The sequence below is a fragment of the Caretta caretta genome, chromosome 3 (assembly GCF_965140235.1).
Source record: "Caretta caretta isolate rCarCar2 chromosome 3, rCarCar1.hap1, whole genome shotgun sequence".
Taxonomy (NCBI): domain Eukaryota; kingdom Metazoa; phylum Chordata; order Testudines; family Cheloniidae; genus Caretta; species Caretta caretta.
The window spans coordinates 166,714,788-166,738,668 of NC_134208.1; the positions used below are offsets into that span (position 1 = coordinate 166,714,788).

At 42.9% G+C, this 23,881-nt stretch overlaps 1 protein-coding gene across 1 annotated transcript in view; it reads left to right on the forward strand.

The window, feature by feature from the left end:
* The window catches only part of PTPN14 (protein tyrosine phosphatase non-receptor type 14), a 185,660-nt gene extending 163,395 nt beyond the window's left edge, over positions 1–22,265 (forward strand). Inside the window, exons 16-19 of the mRNA XM_048843162.2 lie at positions 5,890–6,018; positions 7,344–7,578; positions 9,866–10,029; positions 15,579–22,265. Of these exons, the coding sequence (XP_048699119.2) occupies positions 5,890–6,018; positions 7,344–7,578; positions 9,866–10,029; positions 15,579–15,707 (657 nt within the window). The 3' untranslated portion in view covers positions 15,708–22,265. The remainder of the gene's footprint in view (positions 1–5,889; positions 6,019–7,343; positions 7,579–9,865; positions 10,030–15,578) is intronic.
* The last annotated feature ends 1,616 nt before the right edge of the window (positions 22,266–23,881 follow it).

Below are 23,881 nucleotides of genomic sequence, written 5' to 3' on the forward strand. Positions count from 1 at the left end.
CTCCTCATTGGTTCCAAGCCATGGATGACCTCATCTTGTGCATGCAAGCCCACCCTCTCACCACCGCTCACAGGTGCCTGCAACTGTTGGGCCACAGGGCAGCCTGCACTTGTGTCATCCGGCAGAAGTGTGTGGTCAGGATCCCGGACCAAGTACTGTTGTTACTCACCTGGTGGCAGAATTCTGCATTGGTGTTGGGGAAAGTTCCCTTCGTGGCTCTGTCCCTGTTGGTGACCCCCCATCTGTCCCTGTTGGTGACCCCTGACTGGGAAAACCGAGAAGTCTGCTGCTTGCTAGGGGCTAAGATTCGCGATGTGACGGAGAGACTGCCAAGACTCATCAAGCCCTTGGATCGCTACCCCTTCCTGCTTCTCCACGTGGGCACCAATGATACTGCCAAGAATGACCTTGAGCGGATCACTACGGACTACGTGGCTCTGGGAAGAAGGATAAAGGAGTTTGAGGCGCAAGTAGTGTTCTCGTCCATCCTCCCCGTGGAAGGAAAAGGCCTGGGTAGGGACCGTCGAATCGTGGAAGTCAACGAATGGCTACGCAGGTGGTGTCGGAGAGAAGGCTTTGGATTCTTTGACCATGGGATGGTGTTCCATGAAGGAGGAATGCTGGGCAGAGACGGGCTCCACCTAACGAAGAGAGGGAAGAGCATCTTTGCGAGCAGGCTGGCTAACCTACTGAGGAGGGCTTTAAACTAGGTTCACCGGGGGAAGGAGACCAAAGCCCTGAGGTAAGTGGGAAAGCGGGATACTGGGAGGAAGCACAGGCAGGAATGTCTGTGAGGGGAGGGCTCCTGCCTCATACTGAGAATGAGGGGCGATCAACAGGTTATCTCAAGTGCTTATATACAAATGCACAAAGCCTTGGAAACAAGTAGGGAGAACTGGAGGTCCTGGTGATGTCAAGGAATTATGACGTGATTGGAATAACAGAGACTTGGTGGGATAACTCACATGACTGGAGTACTGTCATGGATGGTTATAAACTGTTCAGGAAGGACAGGCAGGGCAGAAAAGGTGGGGGAGTAGCACTGTATGTAAGGGAGCAGTATGACTGCTCAGAGCTCCGGTACGAAACTGCAGAAAAACCTGAGTGTCTCTGGATTAAGTTTAGAAGTGTGAGCAACAAGAGTGATGTAGTGGTGGGAGTCTGCCATAGACCACCGGACCAGGGGGATGAGGTGGATGAGGCTTTCTTCCGGCAGCTCGCAGAAGCTACTAGATCACATGCCCTGGTTCTCATGGGTGACTTTAATTTTCCTGATATCTGCTGGGAGAGCAATACAGCGGTGCATAGACAATCCAGGAAGTTTTTGGAAAGCGTAGTGGACAATTTCCTGGTGCAAGTGCTAGAGGATCCAACTGGGGGGGAGCTTTTCTTGACCTGCTGCTCACAAACCGAATTAGTGGGGGAAGCAAAAGTGGACGGGAATCTAGGAGGCAGTGACCATGAGTTGGTTGAGTTCAGGATTCTGACACAGGGAAGAAAGGTAAGCAGCAGGATACGGACCCTGAACTTCAGGAAAGCAGACTTCGACTCCCTCAGGGAACGGATGGGTAGGATCCCCTGGGGGACTAACATGAAGGGGAAAGGAGTCCAGGAGAGCTGGCTGAATTTCAAGGAATCCCTGTTGAGGTTACAGGGACAAACCATCCCGATGAGTCGAAAGAATAGTAAATATGGCAGGCGACCAGCTTGGCTTAACGGTCAAATCCTAGTGGATCTTAAACATAAAAAAGAAGCTTACAAGAAGTGGAAGGTTGGACATATGACCAGGGAAGAGTATAAAAGTATTGCTCAGGCATGTAGGAATGAAATCAGGAGGGCCAAATCACACCTGGAGCTGCAGCTAGCAAGAGATGTCAAGAGTAACAAGAAGGGTTTCTTCAGGTATGTTAGCAACAAGAAGAAAGCCAAGGAAAGTGTGGGCCCCTTTACTGAATGAGGGAGGCAACCTAGTGACGGAGGATGTGGAAAAAGCTAATGTACTCAATGCTTTTTTTGCCTCTGTCTTCACGAACAAGGTCAGCTCCCAGACTGCTGCGCTGGGCATCACAACATGGGGAATAGATGGCCAGCCCTCTGTGGAGATAGAGGTGGTTAGGGACTATTTAGAAAAGCTGGACGTGCACAAGTCCATGGGGCCGGACGAGTTGCATCCGAGAGCGCTAAAGGAATTGGCGGCTGTGATTGCAGAGCCATTGGCCATTATCTTTGAAAACTCGTGGCGAACGGGGGAAGTCCCAGATGACTGGAAAAAGGCTAATGTAGTGCCAATCTTTAAAAAAGGGAAGAAGGAGGATCCTGGGAACTACAGGCCAGTCAGCCTAACCTCAGTCCTCGGAAAAATCATGGAGCAGGTCCTCAAAGAATCAATCCTGAAGCACTTAGACGAGAAGAAAGTGATCAGGAACAGTCAGCATGGATTCACCAAGGGAAGGTCATGCCTGACTAATCTAATCGCCTTCTATGATGAGTTTACTGGTTCTGTGGATGAAGGGAAAGCAGTGGATGTATTGTTTCTTGACTTTAGCAAAGCTTTTGACACGGTCTCCCACAGTATTCTTGTCAGCAAGTTAAAGAAGTATGGGCTGGATGAATGCACTATAAGGTGGGTAGAAAGTTGGCTAGGTTGTCGGGCTCAACGGGTAGTGATCAATAGCTCCATGTCTAGTTGGCAGCCGGTGTCAAGTGGAGTGCCCCAGGGGTCGGTCCTGGGGCCGGTTTTGTTCAATATCTTCATAAATGATCTGGAGGATGGTGTGGATTGCACTCTCAGCAAATTTGCGGATGATACTAAACTGGGAGGAGTGGTAGATACACTGGAGGGCAAGGATAGGATACTGAGGGACCTAGACAAATTGGAGGATTGGGCCAAAAGAAATCTGATGAGGTTCAATAAGGATAAGCGCAGGGTCCTGCACTTAGGACGGAAGAACCCAATGCACAGCTACAGACTAGGGACCGAATGGCTAGGCAGCAGTTCTGCAGAAAAGGACCTAGGGGTGACAGTGGACGAGAAGCTGGATATGAGTCAGCAGTGTGCCCTTGTTGCCAAGAAGGCCAATGGCATTTTGGGATGTATAAGTAGGGACATAGCGAGCAGATCGAGGGACGCGATCGTCCCCCTCTATTCGACATTGGTGAGGCCTCATCTGGAGTACTGTGTCCAGTTTTGGGCCCCACACCACAAGAAGGATGTGGATAAATTGGAGAGAGTCCAGCGAAGGGCAACAAAAATGATTAGGGGTCGAACACATGACTTATGAGGAGAGGCTGAGGGAACTGGGATTGTTTAGTCTGCAGAAGAGAAGAATGAGGGGGGATTTGATAGCTGCTTTCAACTACCTGAGAGGTGGTTCCAGAGAGGATGGTTCTAGACTATTCTCAGTGGTAGAAGAGGACAGGACAAGGAGTAATGGTCTCAAGTTGCAGTGGGGGAGGTTTAGGTTGGATATTAGGAAAAACTTTTTCACTAGGAGGGTGGTGAAACACTGGAATGCGTTACCTAGGGAGGTGGTAGAATCTCCTTCCTTAGAAGTTTTTAAGGTCAGGCTTGACAAAGTCCTGGCTGGGATGATTTAATTGGGGATTGGTCCTGCTTTGAGCAGGGGGTTGGACTAGATGACCTCCTGAGGTCCCTTCCAACCCTGATATTCTATGATTCTATGATCTCCGATGCCTCGGACCTGGGGTGGGGAGCCCACCTGGTCAACCTCAGCACTCAAGGTCGTTGATCGAGTCACGATCATTCCCTACACATCAACATCACAGATCACCTATCTAGGACATCTGTAGGGTGGTGACCAATTGTCTGTCCACACTTTCACGTCCCATTACGTGCTGACCCAGCAGGCCTGGCACGATGGTAATAACAAAATGTTTTTTAAGTACATCAGAAGCAGGAAGCCTGCTAACCAACCAGTGGGGCCCCAGGACGATTGAGTTACAAAAGGAGCACTTAAAGATGATAAAGTCATTGCAGAGAAGGTAAACGAATTCTTTGCTTCAGTCTTCACGGCTGACGATGTTAGGGAGATTCCCAAACCTGAGCCATCTTTTGTAGGTGACAAATCTGAGGAATTGTCACAGATTGAAGTGTCACTAGAGGAGGTTTTGGAATTAATTGAGAAACTTAACTGTAACAAGTCACCGGGACCAGATGGCTTTCACCCAAGAGTTCTGAAAGAACTCAAATGTGAAATTGCGGAACTATTAACTATGGTTTGTAACCTGTCCTTTAAATCAGCTACTGTACCCAATGACTGGAAGATAGATAATGTAATGCACACTGGAAAAAATAACCAACTATACATACAATATGATGGGGGCTAATTTAGCTACAACAAATCAGGAGAAAGATCTTGGAGTCATCATGGGTAGTTCTCTGAAGATATCCACACAGTGTGCAGCGGCAGTCAAAAAAGCAAATGGGATGCTAGGAATCATTAAAAAAGGGATAGAGAATAAAACGGAGAATATTGTATTGCCCGTATATAAATCCATGGTACACCCACATCTTGAATATTGCGTACAGATGTGGTCCCCTCATCTCAAAAAAGATATACTGGCATTAGAAAAGGTTCAGAGAAGGGCAACTAAAATGACAAGGGGTTTGGAACAGGTCCCATATGAGAGATTAAAGAGGCTAGGACTTTTCAGCTTGGAGGAGACTAAGGGGGTTATGATAGAGGTATATAAAATCATGAGTGGTGTGGAGAAGGTGAATAAGGAAAAGTTATTTACTTGTTCCCATAATATAAAAACTAGGGGCCACCAAATGAAATTAATGGGCAGCAGGTTTAAAACAAATAAAAGGAAGTTCTTCTTCACACAGTGCACAGTCAACCTGTGGAACTCCTTGCCTGAGGAGGTTGTGAAGGCTAGGACTATAACAGGATTTAAAAGAGAACTGGATAAATTCATGGAGGCTAAGTCCATTAATGGCTGTTAGCCAGGATGGGTAAGGAATGGTGTCCCTAGCCTCTGTTTGTCAGAGGGTGGAGATGGATCACTGATCCATCAGGAGAGATCACTGATCATTACCTGTTCGGTTTACTCCCTTTGGGGCACCTGGTATTGGCCACTGTCGGTAGACAGGATACTGGGCTGGATGGACCTTTGGTCTGACTCAGTATGGCCATTCTTATGTTCTTATGATGCTGGCTTTGGTAAAGCAGTGCTGCACGCTGATAGACTGTGAACTCCGAGCCCACCTCAGAGGATACTGCTTGTGAGTCACCTAGAATGGAATCGCCATGAGCAAGCACTTGAAAAAGAAAAAACAGTTACCTAACTTTTCATAACTGTTGTTTTTCGAGATGTTACTCATGTCCATTCTATTACCCACCCTCCTACCCCTCTGTTGGAGTTGCCGGCAAGAAGGAACTGAGAGCGTGTAGGGTCGACGGCGCCTAATATACCAACTCATAAGCTCAAGGGATGCTACAGCCGACCCTACAAATACTGCTAAGGCACAAATCTCCAACGACTGTGCACGTGGGCATGAACCCACCTAGAATGGAATAGACATGAGCAACACATCTCAAAGAACAACCGTTTTTCTGGCTTCTCTAAAACTTGCTTTTTGGTCCCTGCTGTAAACTGGCCCTGCGGATGTCTGTGTTTAACATGCCAGCTGTATAAAATCTTGTGGCTGTTTTTTTGTTTGCTCAGGCCCTTGTGCTCAGGGTGATAAGAGAGGAGTTGTATGCACCCAAGGTTAATTTTTTGCTGATTTGCTGTAATTGTAGGATGGATTAGTGTGGAAATTTAAGAGTAAAAGGTTTTATAATCTTCATTTACGTTTAAAAATAGTATTAGCACAGGCACTGCAGAAAACTCTGGCATTAACTGTATTTTTTTCCTGACTCCTAGGTTACTGTAGGTGGGGAGGAATGGCACTATATAGCCACACAAGGACCTTTGCCACACACATGCCATGACTTCTGGCAGATGGTGTGGGAGCAGGGGGTGAATGTTATAGCCATGGTCACAGCTGAAGAGGTACGTAAAATTACATAGAGCAATTCTTTCTGAATGTGAGCAGCTCTACCATTGTCACTGCTTCCCATTCCAATAATCTGTTTTTCTTTAGCAGCCCTTTTATTTTCTCCTTTTATTCCCCTTGAACACGTGTCTGGAGATAATCTACTGCTGTGACCTTGTGTTTTATAGCTCTCTAGTATTTAGCTTGTCATTTACTAAAATAAAAAACAACAACCTCCAAGCTTTAGTTCAGTTGTAAGACTTTGGTTTGCCAAACAAAGCAAAAATGTTTCCATTGGAATGAGTACCCTGAACTGCTCTTGGTTAAAAGGACATTTATTCCCAGCCCATCCAAGGCCAGTTCTGCATACTGTCATCCTTATCGCTGAAAAGGGACCAGAAGCTGTTGTTCCTGGAGAAGTGTCCATTTAAAAAAAACCTTTTTATTCCTATGCCAAGCAAAACAATTATTTTTATTGTAATCCAAGAACTGTGTGCTATGTTATAAAAACTGGCACACGTTGCTAACTAACACTACATCCAGCTTTGAACCCTCCTGCCTTATCAGAACATAGGAATTAAAATACCACATTAGTCCAGTGTTCTGTCTAGTCCACTTTCGCATCTCTGACATAAACCAGTATCAGATTGTCAGAGGTTAGAGAGACAAATCCTTTTAATGGACAGTTATGAAATAACCTACCTATGGGGAAGTTTCTTCCTCACCTATTGCAGTCAGAAGTTGACGTATGCCCTGAAGGATGAGAGTTTTTTCCTTAGGTTTTTTTTTTTAGTCTCTTTAATGCAGGCCTGTCGACAGCAATTCCGGGTGATGAATCGGTCACATCTAGGACCGACCGCTGTGGCCAATCGCGCTGGCCCGCGGGGCTCCCCAAAGCGTGGGGCTCACAGTGGTCATGTGTGCCTAGTAGCCCTGCAGCCTGCCTGTATGATTTAAAAGGGCCAGGGGCTCCTGGGCCCTTTTTAAATTGCCCGGACCCCTGGGCAATTGCCCCCTTTGCCTACCCCTGTCGGCGGGCCTGCTGTAATGTAACTGTGGATGTTCTCATTAACCATATAAATGTTCAAGCCTTGAGCTTTCTAAACTCTTGGACTAAATGATATTTTGTGGCATTGAGGTTCCACAGGTTAAATATATGTTTTGTAAAATGTGGCATTTTACATTTAATGCCATTCAGTTTCTTGGGAAGCCCCTTGTTCTTCTCTTACAAGAGAAGTTAAATAGAAATACCCAGTTTAGCTGAACAAGTGGTTCTGTTTGTGAGAATTATAATTGCGACACTACAAGAAGAATCATTTTAATTTTGCTTTTTGTGGTTCAGGAAGGAGGAAGAAGCAAGAGTCATCGCTACTGGCCTAAACTTGGCTCTAAGCACAGCTCAACCACGTATGGGAAGTTTAAGGTGACAACTAAGTTCCGCACGGATTCTGGATGCTATGCTACTACGGGGCTGAAGGTCAAGCATCTTTTGTCTGGGCAGGAGAGGACAGTGTGGCACTTGCAATATACTGACTGGCCTGATCATGGTTGCCCAGAAGAAGTCCAAGGATTTTTATGTAAGATTCCTTAATTAATGCACACATTTATGGTCCATGAACATTTTTAAGAACCAAGGGAGCATTGCACGCTTTATAGCTTCTGTCAGTCGAACTCATTGCACATGCCAGGGGCTCCTGGCTTCCCTCTATTCCAGCCGATAAGCTCCCTATATGCCATCCTCCAAGCTCCCTGTATTTCAGGGGCTCCCTGTAACTTCCCCCCTTCTCCCCACTGCCAGTGGCTTTGTGTGCTCCTTTCCCCTCCATTTCCACTTCACCCCCATCCCAGGGTTTGTGTGTCCTTCTCATTCCAGGCCCCCCCATTCTTTCCCTCAAGGCAGGCACTCTGTGTGCACCCCCTCCCCCATATTTTCCCTTTCCCCAGGGCTCTGTCTACCCCTTTCTTCCCCTGCTAGGGGCTGTGTGTGTCCCCTGTCTTTCGAATATGGTCCTCAGTTCTCCCCGACCAGAGGTTCTGTGTCCTCACTTCCTCCCTCCTCCATATCAAGGACCCCCATTTCCCATGCTCCCCATTGTTGTTTATCTGGGAGATAAGTCACTTAGGGTGTCAATATGTTTAACTCTACTGGGAGAATGAGCAGAGATGAGATAGAGTATTATTATGTTGGAAGGTGTTAATGGCTGCCATCAAATATTTGATCTGTATGTATCCCCCATTTTTCCCTCTGTCAGTTCTCCATTTTTCTCCAAAATCAATGGGGTTCTAGCCATGGGTGCATAGAACGTTCCCTGACATTTTGGAATTGACTGGATGTGGCGTTCAAAAGTTATTGTGTTACATATAGACAGACAAATACAGAAATATCATCAAGTTGAGTGTAAGGCCTTCACAAGCTTGGCCAGCCAAGGAGATCAGATAGGGGAGGTAGGGTCATAAAAATAATAGGATATGCCTAATTGTTCGTCAGTCGGGGGCAGTAATCTTAACTCCCTACCTGCCTAGGAAGTGTTTTAATTATCGGGCTGTACATAGTTGAAGTGTGGGAGGCTTGGGTGAGAGGAAAAATTCTCAACCGTTGTATTGACTTTTATTAATTCAGTACTGTTCCTTACTACTTTATTACTAATAAACACTTAATACACTAGTAATGCTACCGTAATGACCCTAAGGAATGCACACCCCTTTTATTTAACTTTACAACTGGAGGGAATAATACGCAAATAGAATTTTCAGCTTTGCCAAAGAAGTGACTCAGGGTATTATGGGTTAGTAATGGAGTTTTCAGCCACCACTTTAAGTTGGGCTACTCTATTTCTCATTGTATTTCCAAGCTTCTTTTTTGAAAGGACAGTCTTCCAACATTCAACCGCAGCAATTGGGAAGTTGTAAAAATTGGAATCCAGCTGTCCATAGACACAGCTGGATACAGAGTCATGGTTCACCACTGCTGTACACCTAATGGAATCACTTCCACTTGTGCAAAGTAGGTGTAAAATGCCACCTTTCTGATTCTGATGGCATTTTACACCCAGTTTGCACAGGTGGGAAGGACTCCACAGGGTGCAATGTAATGGTGAATTAGGTCCAGAGACTTCATTTCTGCGGGTCATACAATTCCTGCTGGAATAATCGTGGGAGAGACCCATACCCTGGTCAGAACCTGAGTGTCCTAGTTTGCATTGTGTTTACCCAACCATCTGAGCCACTGGGATATCTGAAATGTTTATACTTTTAATAAGCAAAAAACCACTATTTTGGAGAGCGTTAGAGCTAGACAAGAGGACTTTCTGAGATCCTTACACTTTGCAGTAGTGATTACAGGAAAGCCACAGAGAACTGTGTCCAAAAAAAATCCTAATACCTGCTGAAAAACAAACAAAAAAGTAGAGACCTGGTTGACATTCTCACTCAGTCTACAAGGGAAGGAAAGAAAAGGGCAGATGGATGCTCACTTCCCATCCGCTACTGGCTCTGGCAGGCGGTACTTTCAAGGGGACTTAGCTGTTGTTTTTGATCCCAGCCTGTTAATAGCAGGAATTGCTGTAAGTAATGTCTAGAATCATCTGCTTTGGGGAACTGGGGATTTGCAGAGGGGAAAACAGAATTTAATTTTTTTAAAAGAACTATTTAATTTAAGGGACCAAACTCCCAAGTAATAATTGAAACCCAGCTGGTACTCGCTGGATTCAGTGCTGCTCAGTGCACAGTGGCCAAATAATTAGTGTCTTGTAGGAACTGTAAATTATTGTCACTTAAAAAGAAAACTGACTTTCTCATCAATTTTTCAACTTTTATGTGAAGCCATACAGGATTTTACAGCATAATTTGCATTTTATCTTACAGCCTATTTGGAGGAGATACAGTCAGTACGTCGCCATACCAACAGTGTGTTGGATGCTAGCAACAATTGCAACCCGCCAATTGTGGTTCACTGCAGTGCAGGTGTGGGGAGGACAGGGGTGGTTATCCTAACAGAACTGATGATTGGCTGCTTGGAACATAATGAAGTAAGTAAACTTCCCCCTTAATAATTGCTTTTCTCTTAGCTGGTCCACTGAGTCATTTACTACATTTGTGTTGGGGGAATCTAGTCATAAAATATCATCTATCTCATTGTGTTAGTGTACCCAGACACAGTGGACAGAGATTTGTCACCAGCTACCGTGTGTACCTTGACTATTTTGTAGGTATTGTTGGTTTTTATTTTTATTATTTTAATATAGCACTGCAGAGATAGGACACTTGCCCCAAAGAGTTTACAATCTAATTTAAGATGGGTCAGTACCTGTGTCTTAATTAGTCAATCTGGAGACAGAACTATGTAAAAGAGCAGCTTGAGAGCTGTTGGAGAAGTGTGCTGGCTTCCAAACTGGTTTGAGCTATTGATTTAGTTCTCTAGCTTCTGTCTTCAGCATGTTCTCGTTCTCTCTCCCTCTCTCACATTCATTGTCTTTGGCTTCTAGACTGGAACAAAGCTCAGCTGCGACTCAAAAATAACAGGAAAAAAAGGTTGACGGGCCACAGCCAGTATTATGAGACCTATTACGCAGGCTGGCACTCTAACAGACTATCAACAACATAAAAGTTACAGTGTGTAACGACTTGTTGTTCTGCTATGTTCTTTGTCATTGGGGAACAGTGCAGCAAAAACACTACGTCCTGAAGAAAAATATGATGTTGGTGTACAATGCCAACCTTAGGAAAACAGCTATTGAAATGTAGGGGCTTCCTTCATCAAGTGAACTGCTGGAAGACTTTAATGCCTTGTATAGATATTAAAGGTGAAAGAATGCAGCAGATGTTACAAATAGACACACATCATCATGGTTTCACCTGTACCCCACAGCAATCCCTTATCTATTTGTTGAAATAGAGAATCTGATACCCATGTGTGGAGGGGTGAGAAGTGAAAAAATGCTATCGCTTAAGAATGTGTGCCTATTGGTGCCAGTGGACTTTTCTCCTCATCATTTGTTCAGCACTGATGATGTACCTTTCTCTCTCTCTCCCCCGCATTCCCAAAATCTTCCAAAGGCTGGTAATTGCTGGCTAGTTAACCAAAATAAAAGGAAATGCCTGGCTGTGTGGTACTGCAGAGTATACCACACAGTAGTTGCAGGGTGATCATTTAGAGGTACTGGAATAAATTCAGCTCTACTGTAACTGCTCTGACCGCAACTGAGTGACACTAAGGATGAATTTATTTTCATAGCACAATTTAAACATTTTTTTTTTTGGTTTAACTTTGCACTGATCTCGTTTCAGCCTCACTCCTCCTTAATCCTTTTCCCCTACACCCTCCCAGAGAGAGGGATTCAAGCTGAGGTTTGACTCATGGCTCTTGAGCTAGCTGAAGGCTGGGAGTGCTGCAGAGATGATAGTGTGCTCAGTCGTTTGTCGTGAAGAGGCATTTCATATCACTCTATAGAAATCCCTCATACTAGTGCTGCTGTGGACAAATATTAAATAACAATCATGCAACCCTTCTGGCCATCTTGGTGTGTCTTTGGCTTACAGAGGGAGCCAGTTCTTCTGTGAGAAGAACGATTTGGCGTGAGTCTGAGCCTTTGGTGATGGAGCCCATAATACGTTGGGGGCAGGGGACGGTTCTTAGGGCTCTGAGGAATGCTCAGCAAAGCACTCAGCGAATATAGAGCTCTTGACAGCGGGGAGCATCTCTGTTGACTTTAATCAAACTCCCCTTTCTCCTGAGTATTGGCATAATTAATGGCGACATATTAATGCCAGTTTTTTAGTGTGTTTTTTTCTTCAAGACTTTGTAGCTCAAGAAAATGGGTTTAAACAGATTTACAGTAAATGAGTAGTTCAGTTTTTAGGGTGTTCCCCCCCCCCCCTAGTTGAGCTATGTGTTTTCAAGAGAATCAGGATGGATACTTATGGTGATCATCACATACTGTAGGGATAAAAACTTTTTTCATATACAAGAACATTACCCCTATTGTAAATGACCTGTGCTTTTTTCCTATTTATTTTGCAACAGAATTATTTCTATTGGCTCAGAAATAAAACTGCCAGTTTCTTTACACTCCATACAATACCCCCTTAAAACGCTTTGCAGCCTTGGGAATTACGGAATTTCTCACAACCCACCTGGTAAATAGATAAGTTGTTATCCCCATTTTCCAGATGAGGAAACTAACACACACAGATTAACCATCTTGCCAGTGGTCATACAGGAAGTTGGTGGGAGCGCTGGTAATAAAACCAGATCTCTTGTTTCTCGGCTCTGAGCTTTAACTACAATATTATCAATTGCTCTGCAGCTTTTTTACCTGTAGCTTCTATGCTTTTGCTGGTGGAACATAGCCTGTAGTTCTCACTACCGCTGAGAGTGTGGACTTTTCATGTCTTACTCTATAGACAGTAACCTTTCAAATCAACAATGCACAGTTTCTAGACACATTGTACTATAGTCATCAGAAAAGTCAGATCCCAGTATACCTGAATCTAGCACTGACCTGGCACCCTAACATGAACGAGTGATCCTTGCTGAAGTGCCCCTTATGTGAGAAAGATGTTTGTAGTATGGAAGGCAAAGTTAGTAATTGTTTTAATTATCTTACTAAATATCTTACTAAATAATTACTAATTATCTTACTAAATATCTTACTAAATAATTGTTTTAAGTATCTTACTAAATATCACCTTTTATTAAGCATTATTAATCTCTTGTTGACAGATACACTCTGGTGGCTTTTGAATCCAAAGATTCCCCCATTCCTGGAATAAAGTGGTTAAGTAAGCTCTCCTGAGATAGATCGGGGATGGCCTGTTGTACATCCTTGTAAGGCTGACTATAAATATAGAAGTTACATGTGTGTGATAGGCTTAGTGTTACACACACACAAAATAGCTCTGAGATTAATCAAAGCCTGACCCGTGTTGTGATGACACAGAAAGTGACTGATTACCAAATGTTGTTGGCCTAGTAGAAATCAACAAACTGTCAAATGCTGAGCCTGGAATTTGGGTTGTGCAGGCTCAAACTGGCTTGCTGCCTTTTTTTTTTTTTGTCTTGTCGTTGTTCAGGCAAGTTCTGACATGGCTTGGCTCAACATGACCTAATTGCTTTTCTAACCATCAAATTCCATGCTGAGGCATTCTGTGGTTTAGTTGTGTAAACCCAAAACAGGAGCTTATGCTCTCATCTACACAGATTTGAAAATAAAATGAAAATCCTCATCACCATTTCTACCCTTCTTGGTACTTATGGGCCATCTATAACTACCCTCCAGTTGCCAACCCTCCAGGATTGTCATGTGATGAAACGTCCAGGAATACGTCTAACCAAAACTGGCATCCATGTCTCCTGTAACAGCTCATTTGTGGAATGGCATAAATATAGCTCCACGTTTAAAGTTGTGATCACTGGTGTTCCCTGTAAACTGCACAGCCGTGCAGCAATCTTGTATATAGGTTCTGCCACTCTCCTCTTCTCTGTGGTGGCTCCAGCAGGGATGTGGTGTAGCCCTTTAGGAACCTGTTTTGCTCGCCCCCGTCTCGCCCATGACAGAACATGTGCAGGCCCGCCACTGGGAGAGTGGAATCGCCTCTGATCTCAGGGATACGCTAGCTTGGAGGAGGCAGTTGCAGCTCCGGGGTGCCCCTTGTGCAGGAGCTTTGGTGAGGGGCCTGACTGGGCTCTGCAGTGTACTCACACGTGCACCCATGCACGCACACAATGCCCTCTTTGCACACCGCTCACCACACACACAGCCCCCCTGCACATACCCACACAAACCTCCCATACACATCCCTCACCTCAAGTGTGAGCTTTGCCTAAGGACAAAAATATAGTGTCCAGTGCATGTTGTAACCTGCTCAGTACAAAACAAACATACACAAATTGTAGCGGGAACATTGGTGATCATGTCAGTTTGGGCTTATTTAATTAAAACTAGGGGCCTCCATCGTTTTACGTAAAGGCACAGAAATGTAAATGAGAAAGTGAAAATTATTTTTTAAATAATTTTCACTTTCTAGAAACAAGTCCCATAATGCATGGAAACCACAAATGTTTCCTAATACAGAAAGCCTCTGGTGGCTAAAGGCCGAACCAGTTATATCCCTGTCCCTTTGCCTTAACCTCATTCTCATAATGCTGCTGACTTCAGCCAAAAGATTTTGTTAGTTCCAACTTGTGCTTCTGGAATGAAAAGTATAGTATAGCATTGCTTTAGCGAGACATGGGTTTTCCTCTTTCGGCATGTAAGAGACCACACACAACTGTTGTTCCAGGAACCTGGAACAGGGTCCATAGTAATGTGGAGGTTGAATGCAAACCTCTTGGCTGTTGTCTTCTTGAGGATTCTTGTTAGTTTTATTCCCAAAATCATCCACATTCCACCCAAATTTGATGCTTCCCCCTCCCCCGTTTGTTAATGAAAATAGTTTACATCAGAAATTATGAACTTGAGGTTATGGAAAGAATTATTTACACCAAAGGAATGAATTCCTCAGGTCTTTAAGTTTCCTGTGTGAATAGTATTTTGGTCCCTCAATTTGGGCCTTGGTAGTTTTGAGAGCTGTAGCTCAATGATTTTTGAACTACTCCTCACATACCTGTTCTAACAAGTTACCTACGTTGTTTTTTCTTCTTTTGCTCTCTCAATGCAGGCAATACAATGCTAATGCTTCATATATTTTCTAGTGAATTCTAATGCTTCATCTTGCAAGCCTCTCTGTGTTTCACACAATCTGGTTCATGTCCTGGCTTTGACAATTAAAGAAGGTCAGAGCATCTCTGTCAAGTGTCAAGTTTCTGGGTCTTGTGGATGTTGCTAGTGACTTTCCTCTTTTTTGGCGAGGAATTGGGTGGCCTGAAAAGAGGGAGCAATAGCTGCATCATACTGTCATGATATATTTGCCAAACCTTCTGTTCTGGCAGGAACCCAATGTTGTTTGGACTATTGATTGCTTCCCCTGATTTGTAGAACCTTAATGTCCTTCCTCTATAAGTAAAATTGACCATGAATCAGAGTGCAAATGGCTACCATGCCTGCATGCACAGTGGATGGCAGAGGGGAGCTGACCCAAGAAATTAAATTTTGATTATTGAAATTCTCCATTTTCCCAGCATATGATTTGTCAGGTAATGTGACAAAATTGGTTAATTTTTGACAAGCTGAGTGTGGCTATATTTAACAAGAAGCCTCCAGGTAGGATTTTAAGAGATTGCTCAGTTTCCTTAATAACCTTTTACTACACATTCAATTAGTGGTACTATATGAGGTAACAGTGATACATAGCTGGAAGACACCAGGTGTTCAATGTTAAACCCATTGATGTTTATGTTAAAATTACCACTGACTTCCGTGGAAGCAGGATTGGAACCTTGGTATCCTTTCATATTGTGTGTATAATATATATGTATATTCCTTGCTATAATGCGGAAGGCAAGGCCAAAACAAACTGTGGTGATTCACTATAAATGAGTTATCTTTGTTCTTTCCTTATACTTAGTCAACGGAGGGTTCTGGTGATGTTGGGTTTAATTAACACACAGACTCACATCTTTGTCACCTTCACTTTCCAGAAAGTGGATGTTCCGGTGATGCTGAGACACCTGCGGGAGCAGAGAACGTTTATGATTCAGACCATCGCTCAGTACAAATTTGTCTATCGAGTGCTCATCCAGTTCCTACAAAACTCTAGACTCATTTAATCTCCTTAGAGATCCCAGATGCAGTATTTGTGGATTGGACTGAACCTTATTGGCAAGATAGACACATTCTTTTGACAATGTGTCTTTTTCATGGTGTGCAAATATTGCACTTGCTCAAGTTGCCTCAAAAGTAAGGAGTCCTTGTTCTTCAGGAGAGAGTGCCACAAATTATTTTGTACAAGGTAATTTATTTTTCATGGAATAACTTGTGAATTTCTTGAACTTGTAAAACTTGTGGTGAGGTTTGGATTGACATAACTGATCTGCATTGCCATGTGTCCATAGGGAAGGTCATCCTCTCCAGGGGTGTTCTGTTGACCTGTATTCTGTTATATGGTTTATGAAACGAACAGGTCTTCAGGGAATGGCTTTTTTCCAGTAAAAACACTTTAGAGCCAGTTTTGTGGCTTTTACCATGAAAACAAGACCTGCTAAAAGTCAGTTAAGACTCTGTAATGGGCCAAATCCAATGATAAATACAGAGAAGATACAATGCAGAGAAGCCAAAACTTGCATCCCTAAATGAATGAATGGATGGATGGAAGCATTTGGGGGAGGGATAGCTCAGTGGTTTGAGCATTGGCCTGCTAAACACAGGGTTGTGAGTTCAATCCTTGAGGGGGCCATTTAGGGATCTGGGGCAACTATGGGGGACTGGTCCTGCTTTGAGCAGGGGGTTGGACTAGATGAGGTCCCTTCCAACCCTGATATTCTATTCTATGATTACAAAGCAGTAGGGTATTTCAGGCATGAATGCTTGGGGTGTGGCAGTATTCCTTGGGTTGAAGTGGTTTCCATCGTATACACGGTTTACAGTTTTGTTCAATGGTTCTGCGCACCCCCACGATAAAAATCATTCCAACGCCACTGTAATAAGGTATACAGAGAGCTTGGATGTTCAGAATTTGGCAAGAATTACCCCTGCAGCTTAGTACTTGACAAGAAGCCATATTACACCTTAGTCATGACCTTTATTAATACCCACCAGCCTTTGATCCCTTCCTAGATAAAGAGCTGTAATACTCTTGCTAGGGCCCTGAACCCAACCACGCTGTAGTCAGTAGGAGTCTTTCGATCAACCTTAGTGGGCTTTGGATTGAGCAGTAGAAAAGAGTCAGCCAGTTGCAGCCCAGAAAATAGAAGTCAAACATTGTTCTCAAAAATGACCAACGCTTTCATTGTTGTCACAAGGCCAAATCCCACTCACCTTATTCAGGCAAGGAATGTCATTAAGGTCTAGACATCTCATCTCCAATCGCAGAGTTTTGTTTTCTGCACGAATCGTTGTCTCTGTCACTTAGATGGTTTACTTTCTAGCCCTTCGTACAGTGCCATAGTGATCTGTGCTCTCTGACCTATATCCCTGTGTTCTGTTTACTGTCCTGGCTGCTGCCAAAATAGTGAGCTGAAGTTTTTACAGTCTGCTCCTGCCCTCGGATTCTTTCCCAGTCAGTGTCTTGCAGTTTATGATCGTATCACACACTAGCCATTCTGGACTGGCAAGCTTTACTTTCTTAGCTTTCATTCCCCCAACCCAGCCCCCTGCATTAAATTGCAGAGGCCATTTGCCCATTTTTATCCCAGGTCTCTTTGTATCCTTTCTCTCCTTTTATTTATATTCCAGTAGCCCCTGAAGGCCCCAGTCTACTACATCACATAAGGAGAGAGAATCCCTGTCCCGAAGAGTTTACAATCTGAATAGACAAGACAGACAAATGGGGAGAGAAAGGAAGTGTTATCCTCATTATAGAAGTGGGGAGGTGAGGTACAGCTACTTTAAGTGATTTACCCAAGGTCACACATGAAGTCTGTGGCAGGAGATGTGGGTTCCATTTGTGACTCTAAATCCCAGGACAGAACCTTAATCACCAGACCATCCCTTTCCTCTCTTTTCCCTCTACCTTCCCTTGATACTGGATGACTGTTCCACATCCTTTGTGCAAGTTTCCTCCTCTAGGTCATTAAATTATTTCACTGATGCCACACGTTCACTGTGGATCACTTTGTCCCAAAGTGATAGCTGCTGTACTTAATAACTTTTTTTTTTTTTAACAGTTTAGCTGGGTGGTGCTGACTTGTAAAAAACCAAAACCACCATATCTTAGAAAACTTGGTACAACGGGTCAGATTCAAATCCGGTGTAACGTACTGGGCTCAGTGGAACTGCATTTGCTTTCATCAGCTCTCAGTTTTAGCCCCATATGACTGACAGCCCTGATCTTGTAGTGCAGGTTCATGAGTGCACTCCCATGGCGACCCCCGGAAGCCAGGGACAGGAGTCCACCAGCGTACATCACGCTGCAAGGCCCAAGCAGGCTTTGCTTGAAATACCAGAAAACATTAGAGAATCCAAGCGTAAATGTGGTTTCAGTCAAGAGTTTGCTTTAAATGTATGCAAGTGACACTATATTACAACACTTGTGAAAGAAATGGATGGAAGAGCATTTTGGGTCTGGTATAGTCACACGGCAGTATTTTTGTTGGGCCGATTTTCTGTTAGTTTTGAGCAGAAAAAAGGAAGCTTAACTTTAAAAACTCTACCCAGGCCATTGCTATTACCTGACTGAGCTTGTACAATGTATAAATCGGGGCCAAATTCCACACTTCGCCCAAATGACAGAATTTACTGCTGTCATCTGTGTTTTATTTGTTTTATCCTGGCGAGCCATGACCCATTTTATAGCTTCCACCTATCTTACTCTAGAAATAATCTAAACTGGATGGGTACATAGTGACTGTAGGTGGGTTTAGAGCCATGCTCCCTAACCCCTAATCTGGAAACACCCACCGTAGTCCAGCAAGCAGAGCCTGCAGTGTGTCAACTTTATAGGAGAGCCAGGATTAGGGTGAAACATTGCGCTCAATATGGTCACCGCCAGCTGCTGCTTTTTCAGAACTTATCTCCGGGACTTTGGCAGCCAAATGTAAACTCTTCTGTTTGTTCTGATTAAAGCTGTTTGCCAAGGCCAGGTAATTGTTTTAAACAAATGGTTAAAGGCTCACTCCTACAAGGTTCTGAGTGCCCTCAACTTCAGTTGGGAGTGGAGGACACTCAGATCAGATCCTCAAAGGTATTTTAGATACTTAATTCCCATTAGGCACCTAAATAAATACCTTTGAGGCTCTGGGTCTGAGTGCCTTACAGATGTTGTCTATGCTGGTAGCTTGGCATTTACAATAACGTACCACGGTGAAGGTATAATGGTGAGAAAAGAAGAGAGAGGTTTCAGTTCAAGTCACCAAAGGATGGTTAGGAGAAATAATATATGCCTAGTTAAACTATCTTGATATTATGTTTAAGAATCAGTTGTTCTTCAGTCATCTTTAGTTTTTCTCTAATACCTTCTGCTAGTGCCAACATCTCTCTTGTTAAATTAGCAGCAACCATTTAAAGTCTTTTCAGTGGCATCTGCCTGGTAATTGCACAGAGATGCTTTATATCTGGGAATCAGGCCAAGGAATAAACCTTGAAGCAAAGTGTATTACATTAGTTATCTTGTTATAGCTTTTTGAATAATTTCCTAATGATGAATTAAGTTTGAACTCAGCGCTGTCAAGTTCCATTGCTCCATTTGGATTTGAAAGGTAGAAAATCAGAAGGGAAAATAATTTGTTCCTGGGTCGTATTAGTCAGATATCTTGGCTGAAATGTATATGACTACTGCTGCTTTGGATCTTCTGTAAGCACAGGAAAAAAAGTTATGAGAGAGCATACATAGCTGTGTTAAAAAGGAAGAAAATTCAGCACTGTTGTCATTATGTGGCTTTTTGTAGTGCAAAGGCACATTATAGGTTTCTTTAAAAAAATTAATTACAAAATGGCACCAAATGCCTTTCCCATGAGCAAAAGGTGCCTATTAATGAGCCAGAGAGATGGTAACATAACAACCACTTTCAGTCGGTTACTAAAATGGTAGCTGGAGTCCAAGGTGACTCACTCTTTCCCTTTTATTGAAAGCTTGGTAATTTTATACTTTTCCTTTTTTCTGACTTCAGTGTATTTTTTCTGCTAGATTTTATCTTGATTAGATCAGCTAGCATCTTAGATGAACTGAGATGGTGTATGTCTCCAGAGCTTCCTCTCTAGTCCCATTTGTAACTGTAACTTCATCATGCCAGGGTTTCACAATTGAGAGAGGTGAATCTACCCCATATTGTAGAGGAAAAACTGAATCTTCTGATGCTGAAGGACTTCAGCTTTATCACACCCACGTTCCTTGGAACATATTTTCTTAACCTTAAGGGAAGGACAGGAATAAGCATTTTCTATCCAATTTCATTTGTTACAGTAGAAATGAAAGCATGGAACTTAAAGGAACAGTATCTTTTCATTTCTCTCCCACAGTTTTAGCATCTGGAGCTTTTAAAAGGAGAATGAAAACTCTAGTTATATTTGTGGTTTTCATGCTGTATTAACATCAAAGCATGGGCAATGGGTAGTTTGCAAGAAACCACTTTTAAAGCACCAACTCCCACAAATTGAACTGCACAGCAACTTGAAGCAATTCTGAAAACTAATTCCAAATAGACTTCTTCCAACTCTTGCCAGTTCCTATCTGACATACTAGCCCATGCTATATCCCTGTTGATGTCTTATGCTCCTTCATCTCCTTCATAAAAGGGAATCTTGAGTAGATCAATAAGCCTGCATTCATTTTTTTTCTAGATAAAATGTTACTGTTTAACAGCCATAACTTTTTTGGTTTAATATTAAACATTTTGAACTGCTAATAGTTAACATTGACCCCAAATTCCATAGTGCCAAATTCCCCAGCTCATGGGCAGCTCATGCTCTCAACTTCATAGAGGTCAGGGATGGGAGAAATGGCTTTGCTAAATTTAGAATCCACTCATAAATAGTTTGATCAGAACTCCATAAGTTCTGAAGTTTGCATTCCACTGCTCTGTTCCTGGCTGCCTCAACTTCCCTCTGCAGACCTGCCACAACCCGCCATGCCAGCAGCTGAGTGCTGTCTCTTCAGGAACCCTGAACATGACGTGATTTGAAGGTACCTGCTGCAGAATTTGGGGCCATTGTGCCATGCACATAAATGGTAGATGGGCATGTGACCAGGCACAAGTAGGGCAGGGTAGGGTGAGACTCTGCATGCAAGAATACCTAGCTTCACAGTCTGATACAATGGTCTGGACACTGAGTTACATCCACTTGGGCCCTGGCTAGGTCCCTAAGCACCAAACAGGGTTTCAGAGTTAGTGGAATATAGTCTTAAGGCTTTCATACTAAACCTGATGTAACTTTGTATTGTAGGTGGAACAAATACATTCACTTCACTTACATTAACAGTGGTCAGCTGTTTGCTTTGATCTGGATTGAGAGGACAGCAGGCTGTGGTTATTCTTTCACTAATTGCACCTGCTCACATTACTAACACAGTCCAGACATTTAAACCAATTTCATTGAAGGACGCTTCTGCCCCCTTAGCTGTGGCTTATTTATCTGTCGTCCCAGCTCCAAGTATCATTCAGTATTTATAGAATTAAAAACATAGTTTTACTCATTTCATCTAAATTGACAGGAACACAAGTTGTGAAGTGTAGAACAAGTTGGAAATGTGTTGCTAAGTCTAGGTACTTCCACAGAGAAGATCTTTTAAAACTAGTACAGAAAGTGTATGTTTTGTTTTTTAAAATCTTTCTTTAATCTCAGCAGCACACATTGACTTGTTAAAATTCTGATAGATCTCTTTTCAGGATGGCATGGTAACTTCCCCTCTTTACTGTGAGCCATTTTATCAGTGGGGAAAAGAAGCAAATTCATGACTTACTGGCCATAACAGCTTTATTCAACAGTCTGCCTCTCAAAGCTTCTCAGGGGGTGGGACTATGATCGAATTGGTTGTTGTCAGATCAAGAATCTGCAACCTACATGCCCAGGAAAGGAACATACTAGCATTGATGGCAGTTGCTCAAGGGAATTTCCTGTGCACTGATTGGAAAAGTGAGTGAGTCTAGGGTCAAATTCTGCGACCAATGCTTATGCCAAATAGCATCTTCTTCTATGAATAGTCCCAGGGCAGCACCCATTTAGAATCAGTGGTATTTCTTGTAAACAAAGATGCTATTCATTGGGAGTGAGGATGCCATAATCTGGCGCCACCTGAGGATTATTTGTAAATTTCATTTTCAATACTCCTTGTGAAAGCGGGCCTGAATGAGCTTGTCAGCCTGCTAACACTGATATGGACTCTAGCGTCAACAGGATCAGGCTCATTGGGCCAAATTCTGAATGAGGCAGAGCATCTGCAGTCCCCACGGCATCAATGGGAGTTTCTAGGGCCTGACTTCTCCTAGAATTTTTCATGAGTTTAGATATTGACTTCAGCGAAACAAGACTGGACTGCTCATTTGATGGGAGGGAATGGCTTGGCTGCTATGTATTCTGGACTCAGAAGCTTGAGGCTTTAGGGTAAATTCTTTTAGGAAGTTTTGTTTAACCTTTGTTTTGATGTCAATTGTTATTTACCAGACAATGTGTGTCAAAAATGTAAGTATTTATATTTATCCAATTCTTCCAGCAAATAAAACCATCACATGCTCTACCTGAAACCACTATGAATTCCCCAGCCTATCCATGCATTTGCCAGTTGATCAGTATTTCATTGAACACCAAGGATAGCTTTTCTGCATCTGATGCATATACAACTCTCACTGTGTGCTTTACAAGCACAAGAACTACAGGACTGTGCACCTTGGCAGCAAATGGAAATTTAGCAATATACCAGCAGCCCTAACTGAACAATCCCAGCACTATTTCGAAATAGTGGAAATAAAACTAACATTTCTAAAAACAAATCAAATCTTTAAAATTTGCAATTTATTTTAATGTCAATATTCACCTATCTAGGACCCCAGTTCAGCACTCCCTATAGAGGTAAGAGTCCTAATCAGCTCAGGAGGATTGGTGTCCGAGTGAAATGGAGAGGAATTGATTACCTACTGTTGATATTTTTCAAAGGAAAAAAGTTTACACATGTATAATTGTGTGGTACATGTGTTACATGACATAACATGTTAAATTAGTTTTACATCACTGGATGTTCTATTTTACTTCAGTATTCCAATGCTTGCTTTTGTATTTGTTCTGTAACTCTGTACATTACAGTTAAGTCCAAGACAATGATTTAACAATTTCTCAGCCTCATGGTATGTATACATTTTGTAGACAATTGAGGTCAATTCCCCTCCGCCCCCCTTTAATTCAAGATGAATGGCATACTCATTTTATACTATTGAAAGTCTTTAAAAAAAACTATGCATGCTATTTTATATTTTAATGTATATTTTTCATATCAGTACATAAGCTTATGCTTATCAGTTTTATCTTGTGTATAAAACTGATTACTTTTGACAGTATTTTTGCACTGTTTCTCTTCTCTTTATAAAAAGAACTATTCAGCATTAGATGACTGCAATAACTTTTTGACATCTTTCACTGCCTTTGTGTAAATAGTTTCCTATATGCCTTTTCAGATGTGAGACTCATGCCTCACTAAGCTTTTTTTTTGTAAAAGATTGTCTATCCTTTGTATTCATAGTATGCAATAAACTTTTTTTCCCCTAAGGAAATTCACTTGTTTTCCTTCCTGTCTAGCTTAAGGTTTTAAACTTGCACCCTTCAGTGCAGTATTTGAGCACCTCCAATGTTTCTTAGGTTGGCACACCAAAGGCCTTAGGGAAGGAAGAAGAGTAGAAAATTCTATGACATCCACTGACTCCACTGCTTGGGGTAGGATTATACACAGTGGTAGTGGTTTTCATCATTCTAGTTATGGTTGGAAAGCCCTATCAAAGAGAGGTAGTGTAGCAGCTGTTGGAAGTGGTCACACTGGATTAGTGTAATATTCTCATGCTCAGAGTCAAGAACAGTGGAGAGGGGAGGTAGAGTGTCATCCTGCCTTGTGTGCATCACTTTGTGGATTTTTCTGTCAATGAAGGCAGCTTGCATCGACTTAAGTGTAAGCATCTACACTAAAACGTAGCTCCTACTGCTACTGGTATAACTCGCTTGCTACTGTGGCTTAACTCCACCTCTTAGGTCGACGTAGTCTCAAGGTACCACTGAGGTCACTGTAGCCTCAGCTGCTGTGTTGCTTACATCAGCAGTTAAATCAGTGCGACTGCTCCTGGTGAGGACATGCACCACTGGCACATGG